Here is a 20337-nt window from a genome sequence, read left to right as displayed (position 1 = left end):
GTATAAATAAATGAATAAATAGACAAATGGAGAAATGTAAATCAATAACTAAACAAAAAGATAGATAAAAAAGGATCTGATAAAAAGAAATAAAATGCAACCATCAAGATATACAGTTACAAAGGTCACTGCTCAGCGATTTAAAATATCCAAATAAGCCGAAGTCAATTTTTTTCACTTACCTTGCAGAAGTTGAATTATCTATGCTATATTTATAATATTGAGCTGGGCTGACTCCAGAGGTAGGCCTGCCATCTTTATCAGTGAGGGAATATGAAGAATCATGGTTAGCAGGCTCTGCTTCACGTGCCGTGCCTCCGCCGTTGGAGAATCTTTCCGCTGAAGTCAACAGAACATCTCTTGTACCACTTAGTGATGTTTTCTGTACCTAATGAAAGAAATTAAGAGTACAGCGAGATGTTGACCTGAGAGATGTTATTCATGATACTACAAAAACGAAAGGTCGCCGGCCTTGTCTTCAGTTCATTGCTTACAATAGTCGTTAATCATTATAATATGTCTCTCATTATTTTCTCTTAGCACTAGCTGTATATGTTTTAATGTAAATTAAGGTGGAACTACAGAAGCCGACAAAATGAAATAGGTGTTAGCGGACGCGGCTTAGGCACATTCACCCATAAATTCAAATGTTGTTATCCCTCGACCAGAGACTAATGTCATGTTTACACTATACCGGACGTAACACTATACCGGACGTAAACAAGACAACTACTTTCTTTCAAAAGAAGTTGTTGTCTTGTTAACCTCCTTTACAAAGCAAATGCGTTTACAAACAATAGGGAGCTTAAGCAACGACGATGACGACGGTAACGGCAACGAGAACGGCAAATAAGCAATAGGCTTAGATTGGCAAAACAACAACTTTGCACGTGCATCACGCTACATTTCTTTGCCGTCACTTCACGACTGGGACGTGAAATTTATTCCACGTGTTGTGGAGAACGTGAACACAAGACAACGACTTTCAGTTCTTTTTCTTTTCCTGAACTTCGATAGAGTCTTTTACAATGAAACCCCAAAACAAATTTGCCAACGTTTGACGAATTGAAAGAGTTCGGTTGGAATAAGTGCGATAAAGTTTGAAGCAAATCATATTCACTTTTTGTAAAGTAAAGTTTTCGTAACCACCGACGTCTTTGTTGCTTAAGCTCACTATTGCTAAGTTAGGACGTCTAACCAAAGATATCAGTCAAAAGTAAAGGGAAGTAACAACATGACTAAAGCGCCAAAAAAGTCTAGTATATAAAAGGATCGCGCATTATCATAACCACACTTAACACTTACAGGCGTACGCTCTTTGCTAGTTGTCATTGCCTCTTCTTTTGCGTGAACAGTGGTTTTAGCCTTCTGCTTATTTTCATCTTCCCTCGAAAATAGTGTCTGCTGACTTTCTTTTATGTTGTTGCTTATTATAGGTGTAACTTGCAATGTCACTCTGTGTTTGGCATCCGTTTCATCTCCTTTTTTATATAGAATGTCTTTATCTCTACCATCTGTTGTTTCCATGACGGTTTGAGAATTTTCAGCTGAAGATTGTAGGGTCTGTTGATTCAAAAATGTAAGTTATTAAATGTGTGTGGCTTAATTGACACAGTTTATGCTATATTGTTATGCTTCCTTCAAACATCTCAGTTAAACTAAGGTACCAAAACATTCTGGAAAGGAAGACCTGCTTTTTATTCCAGTCACAGGCAGAGGCACATGTTTTGGTAAATTCTTTTCACAAAGCCGAATTAAATACCAAAGGGATGGAACTTGGTTAACGAAGTTAACAAAGGAATTTAGTTGGCCTGTTCTACGTCTGTTTTGATTCTTAGGCCGTAGTTACTCTGAATAGTTTAATATACTATTAATTCTATTTATTCTTAAGGGCGTTAATAAAGCACGAATCTGGTATATATAGAAGCTAATAAGAAAGTCAGAACTTTTCTCGTCATTAGTAGTGGAACTAACTTGTCCTTCTGAATTTGTGTTGATTGTTCTGGTCTGAGTCACCGTGTATCTGCCACTCTCTTCTGCTGAGGGCGATTTTAACTTAAGAAAGTCCCCTTTAGGGTCCTCGAAGAAGAATTAGACTACGCCTTCAGAGACAGAGGAAATATCGCAGGCGCGTGATTGTAGGATGCGCACATGGTTCAACTTACTTCTCAACGTGCAACTCTATCGTTTTCGAACTTCTTAATACGGACAGTGGAAAAAGCATCAAAACGGTAGTGTGGACGCAAATCAATCGACGCGTTGTTGATGACAACGAAAACGCATACTTTTGAAAAGGCATTAGTGTGGACAGGTCCTTAGGTTAGCAAAACAACAACTTTGCACGGTTTTTTGTACATTGCAACAACAACGACGTGACTAAGTGCCTAATTTCACAGGTTTTGTAAAGGACGTGAACAAGACAAAAAAGTAGTTGTCTTGTTAATCTCCTTTACAAAGCAAACACGTTTATAAACAAAAGGGAGCTTAAGCAAGGACGACGACGACGGTAACGGCAACGAAAACGGCAAAAAAGGAATAGGCTTAGATTGGCAAAACAACAACTTTCCACGTATATCACGCTTTTTTATGCGTTTCGTAACCACCGCCGTGTTTGTTGCTTAAGCTCACTATTGCCAAGTTAGGACGTCTAACCCAAAATATCAGTCAAAAGTAAAGGGAATTATTAACAAGATGACTACAGCGCCAACAAAGTCTAGTATATAAAAAGGATCATGCATTATCATAACCACGCTTAACACTTACGGGCGTGCGCTCTTTGTTAGTTGTCATTGCCTCTTCTTTTGCGTGAACAGTGGTTTTAGCCTTCTGCTTATTTTCATCTTCCCTCGAAAATAGTGTCTGCTGACTTTCTTTTATGTTGTTGCTTATTATAGGTGTAACTTGCAATGTCACTTCTCTGTATTTGGCATCCGTTTCATCTCCTTTTTTATCTAGAATGTCTTTATCTCTACCATCTGTTGTTTCCATGACGGTTTGAGAATTTTCAGCTGAAGATTGTAGGGTCTGTTGATTCAAAAATGTAAGTTATTAAACGTGTGTGGCGTAATTGACACAGTTTATGCTATATTGTTATGCTTCCTTCAAACATCTCAGTTAAACTAAGGTACCAAAACATTCTGGAAAGGAAGACCTGCTTTTTATTCCAGTCACAGGCAGAGGCACATGTTTTGGTAAATTCTTTTCACAAAGCCGAATTAAATACCAAAGGGATGGAACTTGGTTAACGAAGTTAACAAAGGAATTTAGTTGGCCTGTTCTACGTCTGTTTTGATTCTTAGGCCGTAGTTACTCTGAATAGTTTAATATACTATTAATTCTATTTATTCTTAAGGGCGTTAATAAAGCACGAATCTGGTATATATAGAAGCTAATAAGAAAGTCAGAACTTTTCTCGTCATTAGTAGTGGAACTAACTTGTCCTTCTGCATTTGTGTTGATTGTTCTGGTCTGAGTCACCGTGTATCTGCCACTCTCTTCTGCTGAGGGCGATTTTAACTTAAGAAAGTCCCCTTTAGGGTCCTCGAAGAAGAATTAGACTACGCCTTCAGAGACAGAGGAAATATCGCAGGCGCGTGATTGTAGGATGCGCACATGGTTCAACTTACTTCTCAACCTGCAACTCTATCGTTTTCGAACTTCTTGATACGGACAGTGGAAAAAGCATCAAAACGGTAGTGTGGACGCAAATCAATCGACGCGTTGTTGATGACAACGAAAACGCATACTTTTGAAAAGGCATTAGTGTGGACAGGTCCTTAGGTTAGCAAAACAACAACTTTGCACGTACATCACGATTTTTTGTACATTGAAACAACAACGACGTGACTAAGTGCCTAATTTCACAGGTTTTGTAAAGGACGTGAACAAGACAAAAAAGTAGTTGTCTTGTTAATCTCCTTTACAAAGCAAACACGTTTATAAACAAAAGGGAGCTTAAGCAACGACGACGACGACGGTAACAACAACGAAAACAGCAAAAAAGGAATAGGCTTAGATTGGCAAAACAACAACTTTCCACGTATATCACGCTTTTTTGTGCGTTTCGTAACCACCGCCGTGTTTGTTGCTTAAGCTCACTATTGCCAAGTTAGGACGTCTAACCCAAAATATCAGTCAAAAGTAAAGGGAATTAATAACAAGATGACTACAGCGCCAAAAAAGTCTAGTATATAAAAAGGATCATGCATTATCATAACCACGCTTAACACTTACGGGCGTGCGCTCTTTGTTAGTTGTCATTGCCTCTTCTTTTGCGTGAACAGTAATTTTAGCCTTCTGCTTATTTTCATCTTCCCTGGGAAATAGTGGCTGCTGACTTTCTTTTATGTTTTTGCCTAATATAGGTTTAACTTGCAATCTCACTTCTCTTTTTTTTGCGTCCGTTTCTCCTTGTTTATCTAGAATGTATTTATCTCCACCATCTGTTGTTTTCATGACGGTTTGAGAATTTTCAGCTGAAGACTGTAGGGTCTGTTGATTAGAAAATGTAAGTTATTAAATGTGTGTGGCTAAAGTGACACAGTTTATACCATAGTGTTATGCTTCCTTCAAACATCTCAGTTAAACTAAGGTACCAAAACATTCTGGAAATGAAGACCTGCTTTGTATTTTAATCTCAAGCAGACGCAAATGTTTCTTTAAATTCTTTTCACAAAGCCGAATTAAATATCAAAGGGATGGAACTTGGTTAACCAAGTTAACAAAGGAATTTAGTCGGCCTGTTGTACGTCTAACTTGATTCTTTAGGCTTTAGTATGTTAATCTGAATAGTTTAATGTATTATTAGTTCTATTTCTTATTGAGGGCGTTAATAGAAAGCGAATCTAGTATAATAAGAGGCTGATAAGAAAGTCAGATATTTCCAGGTCATTAGTAGTGGAACTAACTTGTCCTCCTGAATTTGTGTTGATTCTTCTGGTCTGAGTCACCGTGTATCTGCCACTCTCTTCTGCTGAGGGCGATTTTAACTTAAGAAAGTCCCCTTTAGGGTCCTCGAAGAAGAATTAGACTACGCCTTCAGAGACAGAGGAAATATCGCAGGCGCGTGATTGTAGGATGCACACATGGTTCAACTTACTTCTCAACGTGCAACTCTATCGTTTTCGAACTTCTTAATACGGACAGTGGAAAAAGCATCAAAACGGTAGTGTGGACGCAAATCAATCGACGCGTTGTTGATGACAACGAAAATGCATAGTTTTGAAAAGGCATTAGTGTGGACAGGTCCTTAGGTTAGCAAAACAACAACTTTGCACGTACATCACGATTTTTTGTACATTGCAACAACAACGACGTGATTAAGTGCCTAATTTCACAGGTTTTGTAAAGGACGTGAACAAGACAAAAAAGTAGTTGTCTTGTTAATCTCCTTCACAAAGCAAACACGTTTATAAACAAAAGGGAGCTTAAGCAAGGACGACGACGACGGTAACGGCAACGAAAACGGCAAAAAAGGAATAGGCTTAGATTGGCAAAACAACAACTTTCCACGTATATCACGCTTTTTTGTGCGTTTCGTAACCACCGCCGTGTTTGTTGCTTAAGCTCACTATTGCCAAGTTAGGACGTCTAACCCAAAATATCAGTCAAAAGTAAAGGGAATTATTAACAAGATGACTACAGCGCCAACAAAGTCTAGTATATAAAAAGGATCATGCATTATCATAACCACGCTTAACACTTACGGGCGTGCGCTCTTTGTTAGTTGTCATTGCCTCTTCTTTTGCGTGAACAGTAATTTTAGCCTTCTGCTTATTTTCATCTTCCCTCGGAAATAGTGGCTGCTGACTTTCTTTTATGTTTTTGCCTAATATAGGTTTAACTTGCAATGTCACTTCTCTTTTTTTTGGGTCCGTTTCTTCTTGTTTATCTAGAATGTATTTATCTCCACCATCTGTTGTTTTCATGACGGTTTGAGAATTTTCAGCTGAGGATTGTAGGGTCTGTTGATTAGAAAATGTAAGTTATTAAATGTGTTTGGCTAAAGTGACACAGTTAATACCATAGTGTTATGCTTCCTTCAAACATCTCAGTTAAACTAAGGTACCAAAACATTCTGGAAATGAAGACCTGCTTTGTCTTTTAATCTCAAGCAGAGGCAAATGTTTCTGTAAATTCTTTTCACAAAGCCGAATTAAATATCAAAGGGATCGAACTTGGTTAACGAAGTTAACAAAGGAATTTAGTTGGCCTGTTCTACGTCTGTTTTGATTCTTAGGCCGTAGTTACTCTGAATAGTTTAATATACTATTAATTCTATTTATTCTTAAGGGCGTTAATAAAGCACGAATCTGGTATATATAGAAGCTAATAAGAAAGTCAGAACTTTTCTCGTCATTGGTAGTGGAACTAACTTGTCCTTCTGAATTTGTGTTGATTGTTCTGGTATGAGTCACCGTGTATCTGCCACTCTCTTCTGCTGAGGGTGATTTTAACTTAAGAAAGTCCCCTTTAGGGTCCTCGAAGAAGAATTAGACTACGCCTTCAGAGACAGAGGAAATATCGCAGGCGCGTGATTGTAGGATGCGCACATGGTTCAACTTACTTCTCAACGTGCAACTCTATCGTTTTCGAACTTCTTGATACGGACAGTGGAAAAAGCATCAAAACGGTAGTGTGGACGCAAATCAATCGACGCGTTGTTGATGACAACGAAAAGGCATACTTTTGAAAAGGCATTAGTGTGGACAGGTCCTTAGGTTAGCAAAACAACAACTTTGCACGTACATCACGGTTTTTTGTACATTGCAACAACAACGACGTGACTAAGTGCCTAATTTCACAGGTTTTGTAAAGGACGTGAACAAGACAAAAAAGTAGTTGTCTTGTTAATCTCCTTTACAAAGCAAACACGTTTATAAACAAAAGGGAGCTTAAGCAAGGACGACGACGACGGTAACGTCAACGAAAACAGCAAAAAAGGAATAGGCTTAGATTGGCAAAACAACAACTTTCCACGTATATCACGCTTTTTTGTGCGTTTCGTAACCACCGCCGTGTTTGTTGCTTAAGCTCACTATTGCCAAGTTAGGACGTCTAACCCAAAATATCAGTCAAAAGTAAAGGGAATTATTAACAAGATGACTACAGCACCAAAAAGGTCTAGTATATAAAAAAGAATCATGCATTATCATAACCACGCTTAACACTTACGGGCGTGCGCTCTTTGTTAGTTGTCATTGCCTCTTCTTTTGCGTGAACAGTAATTTTAGCCTTCTGCTTATTTTCATCTTCCCTCGGAAATAGTGGCTGCTGACTTTCTTTTATGTTTTTGCCTAATATAGGTTTAACTTGCAATCTCACTTCTCTTTTTTTTGCGTCCGTTTCTCCTGGTTTATCTAGAATGTATTTATCTCCACCATCTGTTGTTTTCATGACGGTTTGAGAATTTTCAGCTGAAGATTGTAGGGTCTGCTGATTAGAAAATGTAAGTTATTAAATGTGTGTGGCTAAAGTGACACAGTTAATACCATAGTGTTATGCTTCCTTCAAACATCTCAGTTAAACTAAGGTACCAAAACATTCTGGAAATGAAGACCTGCTTTGTATTTTAATCTCAAGCAGAGGCAAATGTTTCTGTAAATTCTTTTCACAAAGCCGAATTAAATATCAAAGGGATGGAACTTGGTTAACCAAGTTAACAAAGGAATTTAGTTGGCCTGTTGTACGTTTAACTTGATTCTTTAGGCTTTAGTATGTTAATCTGAATAGTTTAATGTATTATTAGTTCTATTTCTTATTGAGGGCGTTAATAAAAAGCGAATCTAGTATAATAAGAGGCTGATAAGGAAGTCAGATATTTCCAGGTCATTAGTAGTGGAACTAACTTGTCCTCCTGAATTTGTGTTGATTTTTCTGGTCTGAGTCACCGTGTATCTGCCACTCTCTTCTGCTGAGGGCGATTTTAACTTAAGAAAGTCCCCTTTAGGGTCCTCGAAGAAGAATTAGACTACGCCTTCAGAGACAGAGGAAATATCGCAGGCGCGTGATTGTAGGATGCGCACATGGTTCAACTTACTTCTCAACCTGCAACTCTATCGTTTTCGAACTTCTTAATACGGACAGTGGAAAAAGCATCAAAACGGTAGTGTGGACGCAAATCAATCGACGCGTTGTTGATGACAACGAAAACGCATACTTTTGAAAAGGCATTAGTGTGGACAGGTCCTTAGGTTAGCAAAACAACAACTTTGCACGTACATCACGGTTTTTTGTACATTGCAACAACAACGACGTGACTAAGTGCCTAATTTCACAGGTTTTGTAAAGGACGTGAACAAGACAAAAAAGTAGTTGTCTTGTTAATCTCCTTTACAAAGCAAACACGTTTATAAACAAAAGGGAGCTTAAGCAACGACGACGACGACGGTAACGGCAACGAAAACAGCAAAAAAGGAATAGGCTTAGATTGGCAAAACAACAACTTTCCACGTATATCACGCTTGTTTGTGCGTTTCGTAACCACCGCCGTGTTTGTTGCTTAAGCTCACTATTACCAAGTTAGGACGTCTAACCCAAAATATCAGTCAAAAGTAAAGGGAATTATTAACAAGATGACTACAGCGCCAAAAAAGACTAGTATATAAAAAAGAATCATGCATTATCATAACCACGCTTAACACTTACAAGCGTGCGCTCTTTGTTAGTTGTCATTGCCTCTTCTTTTGCGTGAACAGTAATTTTAGCCTTCTGCTTATTTTCATCTTCCCTGGGAAATAGTGGCTGCTGACTTTCTTTTATGTTTTTGCCTAATATAGGTTTAACTTGCAATCTCACTTCTCTTTTTTTTCCGTCCGTTTCTCCTTGTTTATCTAGAATGTATTTATCTCCACCATCTGTTGTTTTCATGACGGTTTGAGAATTTTCAGCTGAGGATTGTAGGATCTGTTGATTAGAAAATGTAAGTTATTAAATGTGTGTGGCTAAAGTGACACCGTTTATACCATAGTGTTATGCTTCCTTCAAACATCTCAGTTAAACTAAGGTACCAAAACATTCTGGAAATGAAGACCTGCTTTGTATTTTAATCTCAAGCAGAGGCAAATGTTTCTGTAAATTCTTTTCACAAAGCCGAATTAAATATCAAAGGGATGGAACTTGGTTAGCCAAGTTAACAAAGGAATTTGGTTGGCCTGTTGCACGTCTAACTTCATCCTTTAGGCTTTAGTATGTTAATCTGAATAGTTTAATGTATTATTAGTTCTATTTCTTATTGAGGGCGTTAATAAAAAGCGAATCTAGTATAATAAGAGGCTGATAAGAAAGTCAGATATTTCCAGGTCATTAGTAGTGGAACTAACTTGTCCTCCTGAATTTGTGTTGATTCTTCTGGTCTGAGTCACCGTGTATCTGCCACTCTCTTCTGCTGAGGGCGATTTTAACTTAAGAAAGTCCCCTTTAGGGTCCTCGAAGAAGAATTAGACTACGCCTTCAGAGACAGAGGAAATATCGCAGGCGCGTGATTGTAGGATGCGCACATGGTTCAACTTACTTCTCAACGTGCAACTCTATCGTTTTCGAACTTCTTGATACGGACAGTGGAAAAAGCATCAAAACGGTAGTGTGGACGCAAATCAATCGACGCGTTGTTGATGACAACGAAAACGCATACTTTTGAAAAGGCATTAGTGTGGACAGGTCCTTAGGTTAGCAAAACAACAACTTTGCACGTGCATCACGGTTTTTTGTACATTGCAACAACAACGACGTGACTAAGTGCCTAATTTCACAGGTTTTGTAAAGGACGTGAACAAGACAAAAAAGTAGTTGTCTTGTTAATCTTCTTTACAAAGCAAACACGTTTATAAACAAAAGGGAGCTTAAGCAACGACGATGACGACGGTAACGGTAACGAAAACGGCAAAAAAGGAATAGGCTTAGATTGGCAAAACAACAACTTTCCACGTATATCACGCTTTTTTGTGCGTTTCGTAACCACCGCCGTGTTTGTTGCTTAAGCTCACTATTGCCAAGTTAGGACGTCTAACCCAAAATATCAGTCAAAAGTAAAGGGAATTATTAACAAGATGACTACAGCGCCAAAAAAGTCTAGTATATAAAAAAGAATCATGCATTATCATAACCACGCTTAACACTTACGGGCGTGCGCTCTTTGTTAGTTGTCATTGCCTCTTCTTTTGCGTGAACAGTAATTTTAGCCTTCTGCTTATTTTCATCTTCCCTCGGAAATAGTGGCTGCTGACTTTCTTTTATGTTTTTGCCTAATATAGGTTTAACTTGCAATCTCACTTCTCTTTTTTTTCCGTCCGTTTCTCCTTGTTTATCTAGAATGTATTTATCTCCACCATCTGTTGTTTTCATGACGGTTTGAGAATTTTCAGCTGAGGATTGTAGGGTCTGTTGATTAGAAAATGTAAGTTATTAAATGTGTGTGGCTAAAGTGACACCGTTTATACCATAGTGTTATGCTTCCTTCAAACATCTCAGTTAAACTAAGGTACCAAAACATTCTGGAAATGAAGACCTGCTTTGTATTTTAATCTCAAGCAGAGGCAAATGTTTCTGTAAATTCTTTTCACAAAGCCGAATTAAATATCAAAGGGATGGAACTTGGTTAACCAAGTTAACAAAGGAATTTAGTTGGCCTGTTGTACGTCTAACTTCATCCTTTAGGCTTTAGTATGTTAATCTGAATAGTTTAATGTATTATTAGTTCTATTTCTTATTGAGGGCGTTAATAAAAAGCGAATCTAGTATAATAGGAGGCTGATAAGAAAGTCAGATATTTCCAGGTCATTAGTAGTGGAACTAACTTGTCCTTCTGAATTTGTGTTGATTCTTCTGGTCTGAGTCACCGTGTATCTGCCACTCTCTTCTGCTGAGGGCGATTTTAACTTAAGAAAGTCCCCTTTAGGGTCCTCGAAGAAGAATTAGACTACGCCTTCAGAGACAGAGGAAATATCGCAGGCGCGTGATTGTAGGATGCGCACATGGTTCAACTTACTTCTCAACGTGCACCTCTATCGTTTTCGAACTTCTTGATACGGACAGTGGAAAAAGCATCAAAACGGTAGTGTGGACGCAAATCAATCGACGCGTTGTTGATGACAACGAAAACGCATACTTTTGAAAAGGCATTAGTGTGGACAGGTCCTTAGGTTAGCAAAACAACAACTTTGCATGTACATCACGGTTTTTTGTACATTGCAACAACAACGACGTGACTAAGTGCCTAATTTCACAGGTTTTGTAAAGGACGTGAACAAGACAAAAAAGTAGTTGTCTTGTTAATCTCCTTTACAAAGCAAACACGTTTATAAACAAAAGGGAGCTTAAGCAACGACGACGACGACGGTAACGGCAACGAAAACAGCAAAAAAGGAATAGGCTTAGATTGGCAAAACAACAACTTTCCACGTATATCACGCTTTTTTATGCGTTTCGTAACCACCGCCGTGTTTGTTACTTAAGCTCACTATTGCCAAGTTAGGACGTCTAACCCAAAATATCAGTCAAAAGTAAAGGGAATTATTAACAAGATCACTACAGCGCCAAAAAAGTCTAGTATATAAAAAGGATCATGCATTATCATAACCACGCTTAACACTTACGGGCGTGCGCTCTTTGTTAGTTGTCATTACCTCTTCTATTGCGTGAACAGTAATTTTAGCCTTCTGCTTATTTTCATCTTCCCTCGGAAATAGTGGCTGCTGACTTTCTTTTATGTTTTTGCCTAATATAGGTGTAACTTGCAATGTCACTTCTCTGTATTTGGCGTCCGTTTCTCCTTGTTTATCTAGAATGTATTTATCTCCACCATCTGTTGTTTTCATGACGGTTTGGGAGTTTTCAGCTGAAGATTGTAGGCTCTGTTGATTAGAAAATGTAAGTTATTAAATGTGTGTGGCTAAAGTGACACAGTTTATACCATAGTGTTATGCTTCCTTCAAACATCACAGTTAAACCAAGGTACCAAAACATTCTGGAAATGAAGACCTGCTTTGTATTTTAATCTCGAGCAGAGGCAAATGTTTCTGTAAATTCTTTTCACAAAGCCGAATTAAATATCAAAGGGATGGAACTTGGTTAACGAAGTTAACAAAGGAATTTAGTTGGCTTGTTGTACGTCTAACTTGATTCTTTAGGCTTTAGTATGTTAATCTGAATAGTTTAAAGTATTATCAGTTCTATTTCTTATTGAGGGTGTTAATAGAAAGCGAATCTAGTATAATAAGAGGCTGATAAGAAAGTCAGATATTTCCAGGTCATTAGTAGTGGAACTAACTTGTCCTCCTGAATTTGTGATGATTCTTCTAGTCCGAGTCACCGTGTATCTGCCACTCTCCTCTCCTGAGATCTGTGAAGGCGATTTTAACTTAAGAAAGTCCTCTTTAGGGTCCTGGAAGAAAAATTAGAATACGCCTTCAGAGACAGAGGAAGTTTGCATTGGTTATAATTATCATTCACAGAGTTGTTATCCTTTGGGATTTGCCCTTCTACTTTTTGGGTTTTGCATGTGATAAGATGATTCGTAGGAAAAGAAAGAAAAAAAAGTTTTTTCCAAGGGGCCTATCATCCATGCAAGTAAAAAAATCTTCCAAAATTCTATTTCTCAATGAATGACTCCACAATTCCAGACTAACCATGGCTTTTTCAAAGTCAATTGTCAATTTTTTGTGATTGGCATGCATTTCGCTGTATATCTAATTCATACATGCGATGGTAATTTTGTGCGACACGCCTCTTGTAAGATTAAACATTTATTCATGAGTTGTTGTTGTTTTGATCTGATGTCGTAGTGTGCCGCCATTCTTTGCTACACTGTGAACCATCCTGGCCACTTTGTCACTTTTTTCAGTGCAAACCAAGAATACTGAATACTGATTTTTTTAAACTTAAACGTTTCTTCCGAAAAAAATTACCCGCCTTAAAATAATTGTACTCAGATTGTGTGGCAAAAAGTTACGAAGTGGAGTATCACTGAGAACATTAACCACACAAGATGACACTATGTACAGTAAATACTAAAGAAGTCTCCCTGAAGTTTGAATACAAATATGCGCCAATAAAACATGACTTCAAAAATGCAGATTATAATTCCTACACTGACTTTTATGATAAAATTTCCGGTCAAAAAAGAAAGAAAGAAAGCAGTCGTTACCAATCGGAAAAAAAAATTCCGTTAAAGAGGAACAACGAGAACTAAAAACAATCGTCCACCTGCAAAACTAAACCCCAACAGCAAAACAAAAAATATTTGATAACCGATACCAAAGCGGCTTCGATAGCGCCTTTAAGATGTCCCCAGCTCTTCATGAATTCCGTTGGCTCAATGTTTGTTGCCAACCACGAAACGAACCCATAAAATTTAATGACTTTGTCAGCTTTTATCTTGGCAGTGATTTCAGAATCTAAAGTGTTACACCATCTTGTATGTTAATGATCCACTGCATTTTTTTTCTTGAAAGAAATTAATTATTGTGAATTAGATACAATATTTCTGACGAGTTATAGGATGATTTGATAACAAATATAGCAAATAAGACCGATAGGATTTTTGATGATATCTTAATACGTACAGGTGTTGGTGCTTTGACGCCTTGGTTTCCTTTTTCATCATTTGCCTTTTCAGATGTAATTGCCTCTTTCGCGGTAAGAACAGTGGTACAAAGTATCGCTGCTTTCGCCTTTTTGCCTCGCAGATACAACTTTGTCCTTAACAAGACCTTCAGTGAAATGAGCAACAAATCCATCTCTATTTCGACTCGCAACTGCGCCATTTGCTTACGAGTTCTGATAGGCCGGACGTTTTTTCATCTAAGGGTTGATTTCCACTCTTGCGGTTCGAACGCATGTAAAATTTTCGCGCGTAATTGAAATAGAGGCAATGTACGGAAGGCCACGCGTAAACGTAAAAGTTGAGTGAGGCTCAACTTTTCTTTTATGCGTTAAGAAGAGAGGGCTTGTTAGCGTTGCTGCAACTATGAGTTGAGGAAAGCTGCATTAGTTCAGATTGAGTCCTATAAATGATAAAGGATAATGGTTTCTTGATTACACAAACCTCTAACTTCTCCAGGAAAACCACATTAGGCCGAAGATCTACACTATAAACCCGCGTGAAAGAACCTGGCAAAAAAGGTTCTTGTATTTTGAATTAGTTATCTGCAGGTTCTTAATTTCTAATATATAGATTTAGCCAGGGATAAAAGCGAAGCTCCCGTCAATATACTGATAATTTACCAAAAAAAAAAATCGTGTAATACTAAATAGTGACGGCAACGAGAACATTTAACATTTCTTTGCCGTTGTTGTTGGAACGTGAAACTTCCTCATTACACGTTTTATGGAAAAAATGTTGTATGTGCTAACAAAAAATTTTGTTGCTTGTATTCCTTTTCGTTTTTCTTTTCAGTGCCGCTCTTTTTTCACCTTGCTGACTGCTAGCATTTCTTATTTTCTCACCGCCGCTACAAAATGTTCATGTTGTCCTTGCTACGAAATTCGTCTCCTTTGCTTTTTATCGCTCGCTCTAGCTCTACATGTCGTTCTCTTTCTAGTTGAGTTTCGCTAGCCTGTCGCGTAGTTTCTCGTTTTCTCTGTCTTTCTCTTTCTCATTCCAAATCTAAGGATATGACAATTAATCTAAGCTTTATACTTTAGACAACACGGATATAGAAACAATTTCCGCTTTCCGTTTTGTCTTAGTGAGTCTTGAATTGTCTCTGCTTCACAAGAAGCGGTTGGTCATGCGATTTCCCGTCAAAAAATCTCCATTTGTAATTGGGTTGCCATACCTGTTGATGGAGTTTTTTTTTTTTTTTTTTTTTTACATTGATGTAGGTGTGGTGCAGACGGAAGGCGTACGGGCAGGTGGCAGCAAGTCACTAACAAAATTTCCCGGATCATAGACAACCATATTTTCTAACCCATGGTGCACCGCTGTGCACGCTTCTCTCCGCTATGAAGTAGATGGATTTTGGGTTAGGGTTAAAAACGAAAACTTGGGTGTGGTCCTGAGATAAACAGTATTTTATTCACAACTGTATATTACAAACAAGCTTTTTTTTTTGCAGGGTCCATGAGGTAGTTTACACCATGTGCTTTATGTAACCTTTTTTGTTGTTGTTGTAGGAATGACAATCATATTAATACTCTTACTTTTTGCTATTTTCTGATTATAAGTTTTCAAATCTCAAATTCATTCTCCTTGTAAACGTTTATGATAATTCAACTTTAACCCAGATAACCCTGGCAAAAAGGTTTTTATACTTTGGGTATTAAAATGGCAAATATTTTTTGCCAGCAGGTTCTTAAACCACTAGATTCTTACACGCAGGTTTTTACCGTATTAGGGATCTCAGAGTCACTGATAAATGTGGAAATATCTTTGGACTTAAATATCTACGTATTTTCAGGTAAAAGACCTTATATGTCCTATAGAAGAAGTGGTATAAAATTGGTTAAAGAAATGAAATAGGGAAGGTCAGGAATTTTTAAGCGTTATGATGTCTTAAAATATTTTTCATATGCCTAATTAACGATACATAATTGAAAGGAAAACCAATTTGGATAAATTGGTCATGAAAGCGAAACATAGATACCCGGTAAGTAGTAGTTGTTGAAGAACTCCTTTCACTCTCATTTGTCACAATTCGCGTGGTTTGTGTAAAAGTGTAACTTCCCTCTCCTAAAGTATCAGGGGGTCGTGCTAACTTGTGAATTTCCAATTCCAGTTCCCGGAAGAAAAGTAGGCGGCAAACAAGTTTATCTCTGTTATAACTGACAAAAACGGAGTAATGCTCAAATGTTCTCCAAAAAATCTATAACTACTAATAAATAAGAGTAACATTAACTGCCGCAGACGAGTAGCAAAGACTTCAGGTTCAAGTTCAAAGTTATTGAACGCTTTGGATACATGCCATAATTGATCCTTGCCCGCAAAATAGCCTATAGCTAATCGAGGCGGGAAGGCAAAGTAAAAAAAGTTACAATAACTCTACTCGCTTAAAGCGCACGTCCACTCGCTCAGAGCCCACGTGCACTGAAGTAAGTCTGTCAAGCAAGATTTTACACTGCACTGTACCTTGGGGTCTAAATCTTTGGATATAGGGCTGGATGCACCGCTCGAAGCTCTGGAGGAGCCTCCTGACTGTCTTCGAAATGGAGACACAACCAAAGATCTTCTCTGAAAAGATTAAAGAAATGAAGTGACTGCCTGTTAAAAAGTATCAGTAACTTGAAAGTGTACGCACGGGTTTGCAAGTGTATAAGCAAATGAAAAAAGTACAGGATGATGCTTTATTTGAAGTGAATGGAAAGCACCGGATCCAATAGTATAACAATAAGCTTTAACTTCTACATTCTTACGGCATACTTAATTGGGTTGGCCATCACTCTTTTTGTTATTTTTGCTCGTAGCTAGAGAATTAAAAGAAGTTGCACTCTATCTGAGCGTTTCCACTTGAAGAAAAAAAAATGGGCGTATGTAAAGAGTAAGAGAAAGTGAAAAGGAAAGAAAACAAGTTCTTGTAAGAAGAGTGATGACGCCCTAATCTGATAATAATTTAACAGGGTGCTCTAGATTTGCTCTATAGGGATATAAGTTGTACATGAGCTCGTGATCCCTTTTGGCACTTGATAAACTGCAGGATGTAGAAGTGTGTGGGTCACATGTCACAATCTTGCTAAAAAGAATCATAAGAACGCGCCCGCCAAAAAGCTCCAATGGCGGTTTATATATACAACTAAGCTAGGTAATATAGTTTTCACTCAATTACGTTTGTGTTTCGTTCGGCCACAAAATCTAAAAGTAACGTGCTTCACTTATCTTACCTGCTCAACACTTACGCCTTGAGCTAAAGTCGAAGTATGGAGTAGTGTTTTTTGTCCAGATTCTTTGTCTACTTTAAAGTCGTGGAATGCATCGTCTTGATCCTTTTCTCCAGCTCGTGTGATTGTTTGGAAGTCAACTGTAGTGTTACCTAAACGCGACGTTTCATGGCGTGTCGTGATTGTCTTGAAACCATATTCCTGGCCCAAGAGTAATCACAATTAGATATTAACCATGGAAAGAAGAAAAGTAGTTGTGAATTTGCTTTGTTACTTAACTTAATCAAAAAAGAAATAAACGAATAAAGATAGAAGTTCAAAATACCAAAATAGCAACTACAGGACTGTTTTAGTTTGTTCCAGATAGCAATTTTGACGCGAGACTTTTAGCGTGTACAGCGTCAATGCAGGAATTGATTTACTTAAAGTTTTCCGATTTGTTTAATGAAGAAAATAAAGAATCAGTAAAAGTTTTTTTACAGCAAGGAGCCCAAAAGTGTGACCTCCTTTAATTAATTCACATTCTGTCATGATACGATTTCTTGACACGATACATCATGATAAGCTGATTGGTCGTCTTGAGTCTGATTTGGGAATAACTGACAATGCGCTTGCCTGGTTTAAATCGTATCTATCTGACCGGTTTCAGCGTGTCTCTGTAAATGGTACTCTCTCTGATCAGTTTCCTTTAAAACATGTTTGGGCCCCTTGCTTTCCACTATCTACACGCGTTAACTGTTTCAGATCGTTGAACGCCACCTCCCACAAGTTCACTGCTACGCGGACGATACACAGTTGTATGTATTATTCAGCCCCAATCGATCTGCGGATGCTGATTTTGCTATCAAGTCCATGACTGACTGTATCAGTGACATTAGGAGTTGGATGATTTCAGATATTCTTATGTTAAACGATGATAAAACAGAATTTTTAATTAAAGGTACTAGGCAACAGCTGGCCAAGGTTAACATCAATTGCTTTAGCGTTGGGTCGACTGATGTTTGTCCTGTAACAGTAGCTAGAAACCTAGGCTCACGGTTTGATGAGCAGCTCACTATGTCAACTCATATTAGCAAGTTATGTGGTGTTGCCTTTTACCATTTGCATAATATCAGACGCATTCGCAAGTATTCGTCTCGAGAATCAACGAAAATGCTTGTCCATGCATTTATTACATCTCGTGTTGATTATTTTAACAGTCTTTTGTATGGGCTGCCCAACTACCAGCTAAACAAATTGCAGAGAGTTTTGAATGCCTCAGCCAGGCTAGTTAATAATGCCCCTAGGTTTTGCCACATCTCACCCCTTCTTCGTGGTCTGCATTGGCTTCCTGTTAAAACCCGGATACAATTTAAGATACTGATAATTACGTTCAAAGCAATTCACGGCCTTACTCCTAAATATATATGCGATTTACTAACATTTAAATCGTCCTTATATAACCTTAGATCAGGTAGTATTTTACTTTCTATGCCAGCTGTTCGATCGAAGACGTTAGGTGATAGAGCTTTTATGGTAGCAGCGCCAACGCTCTGGAACTCTCTTCCAAAAGAACTTTGTGCGATTACTAATGTGAACAGTTTTAAAGCGCATATATTAAGACTTATCTTTTTAGAACTTTATGTTGGTGAGCAATTCTTACTTGCATACATATATATTCTTTTTATTATCATATTTTTTTTTTAATGCATTATCTTTTATTTGTTTCTTGTAAAGTAATGCAGTTGTAATGCGCAGCTGATCATTCTCATGTTAAGCTGCGCACAATAAGTTCATAAATTATTATTATTATTATTATTATTATTATTATTATTATTATCATTATCATTATTATTATTATTAAGGCATTAACCAATCAGAAGTCGAGGACAGTTTTCAGCTGGCTTTTGATTGGATTAAATCTGCACGAAAGAATGCGAATAAATTAAAAGCGTCACACTTTTGGGCTCCTTGCTGTAAAACAAAAACTAATAGTCTCAGTGATTATTTCCTCTTGACCTTCATCTGGGTTTGATACGAACATTTTTAACTACCCACTGGAATTTAAATGAAGCGGATTAGCGTTACCTCCGTCATCAGTGATGTTTCGAAAGGACTTATTACTTCCTTCTTCACGATCGTAACAGAGCTCCCTTTGGCCGCAAATTGATACAAATATGACAGGAACAACGTAATAAGAGTCTTGTCGGCAGTATCCTTGTCAAAATCTACACAAAGAAATAAGAACAAACGTAAAATATATACTTTGAAAGAGTTCTTTAAGTAAAATTGGTATTTGCGTACTGACTGTTTAAAAACTTGAAGAACCTGCTTTTCATCAAAACTTTGAAACGCTTAACGAAGAAAAATCCGAAAAACACATTATGTAAAATAGCCCCTGAAGATCGATTCATTAAAATTGCTTCCGTGCATATGTTTTCGTGGAAAAGCTTAATGTATTATAAATGGAAAAACCCTTCTTCTATCCGGAATTTAACTAAAGATGCCTCAATTGCCAATCTTACCTTTAGGGTCGAAAATAGCTGGCATGCCATATTCAGTAGTCGCCAGGTTTATGGCATGCGCACGACGACTCATTTCGTCCTTTGAACTGATCGTGTCAAGATCAAACAGAGAGGGACTGGGAAAAATAGAACAAACAAACAAAATAGCGCGCCTTTACTCATGAAATTCTACTGCTTAATCTTTGAGGTGGAAAAAGAAAAAACGCTCCTTCCCAGTCTAGACTTATGATATAAACTGCGCACCGATTATGATTGAGGCAGTCGTGTCCATACCTGTCCAATATTTACTACATGTTTTAGTTTTAAAATTAGATTCAAGTAGTAAACCTCGTGCGACAGCGAGTGCGAGTTGTAAAACAATAATGACCAATTGTGTGTTCGATACGGAGCCTTCCAAGTGGTAAGACTAGCGTCGTCAAAAATGGTGAAGCTGCATTTCATTTGGACAGTTTGGAGACAATTCGTGTGAGCAAACAACTTCGTCCCCAGGGCTTCTCGCTTGACGTTTCTTTTTGGACGATATTAGCACTATTGACGTCACTTTACCGTATACTACAGGTTACGAAGAATCAGCTGAGAGATTGAAGCAATTTAGAAATGGAAATTATTTTGAATGAATAACCATTGATTTCATTACGCACACCTGTGGCTTACTTCTTAGAATGGAAATACTTTCGACAGCCTCAGCTGCGGATTAATCTTCTAAATGGGCCAAAGCTTTTATGACAAGGATGACCTAAAAAGAAATTCTGATGTCACGTGAGAAAAATTTTAAAATCAGCTATTGGTCGCTCCGGCCTCCTCGCTGGTGTTCGATGATGACTGGAGATAAGGTGGTAGGGAGATCAAGAGCTTTTTCAGCTTTTTCAGTGTTGGCTTACTTGAAGGAATGAAGAAGAATGTTGAATGCCAAACCATCCTTCCAGTCGGTGGTCAGGTTACTGATGTGCACATTGCTGTTTCTGTTATTGATCAGAGAAATAAAGAACCTACATCACTACCTTGATCGGTAAATTACATTGAT

The 20337-nt window shown here is 37.9% G+C and overlaps 1 protein-coding gene across 1 annotated transcript in view; it reads right to left on the bottom strand.

Annotated features, from left to right (window-relative positions):
• The window catches only part of LOC140932719 (uncharacterized), a 97960-nt gene that overhangs the window by 57497 nt on the left and 20126 nt on the right, over positions 1 to 20337 (bottom strand). Inside the window, exon 6 of the mRNA XM_073382231.1 lies at positions 20195 to 20275. Coding sequence (XP_073238332.1) covers positions 20195 to 20275 — 81 coding nt within the window. The remainder of the gene's footprint in view (positions 1 to 20194; positions 20276 to 20337) is intronic.

This window comes from Porites lutea, chromosome 1, assembly GCF_958299795.1.
Source record: "Porites lutea chromosome 1, jaPorLute2.1, whole genome shotgun sequence".
In the NCBI taxonomy this organism is placed as follows: Eukaryota; Metazoa; Cnidaria; class Anthozoa; order Scleractinia; family Poritidae; genus Porites; species Porites lutea.
The sequence above is the reverse complement of the archived record's forward strand: the minus strand, read 5'-3'. Positions and strand labels throughout refer to the sequence as shown.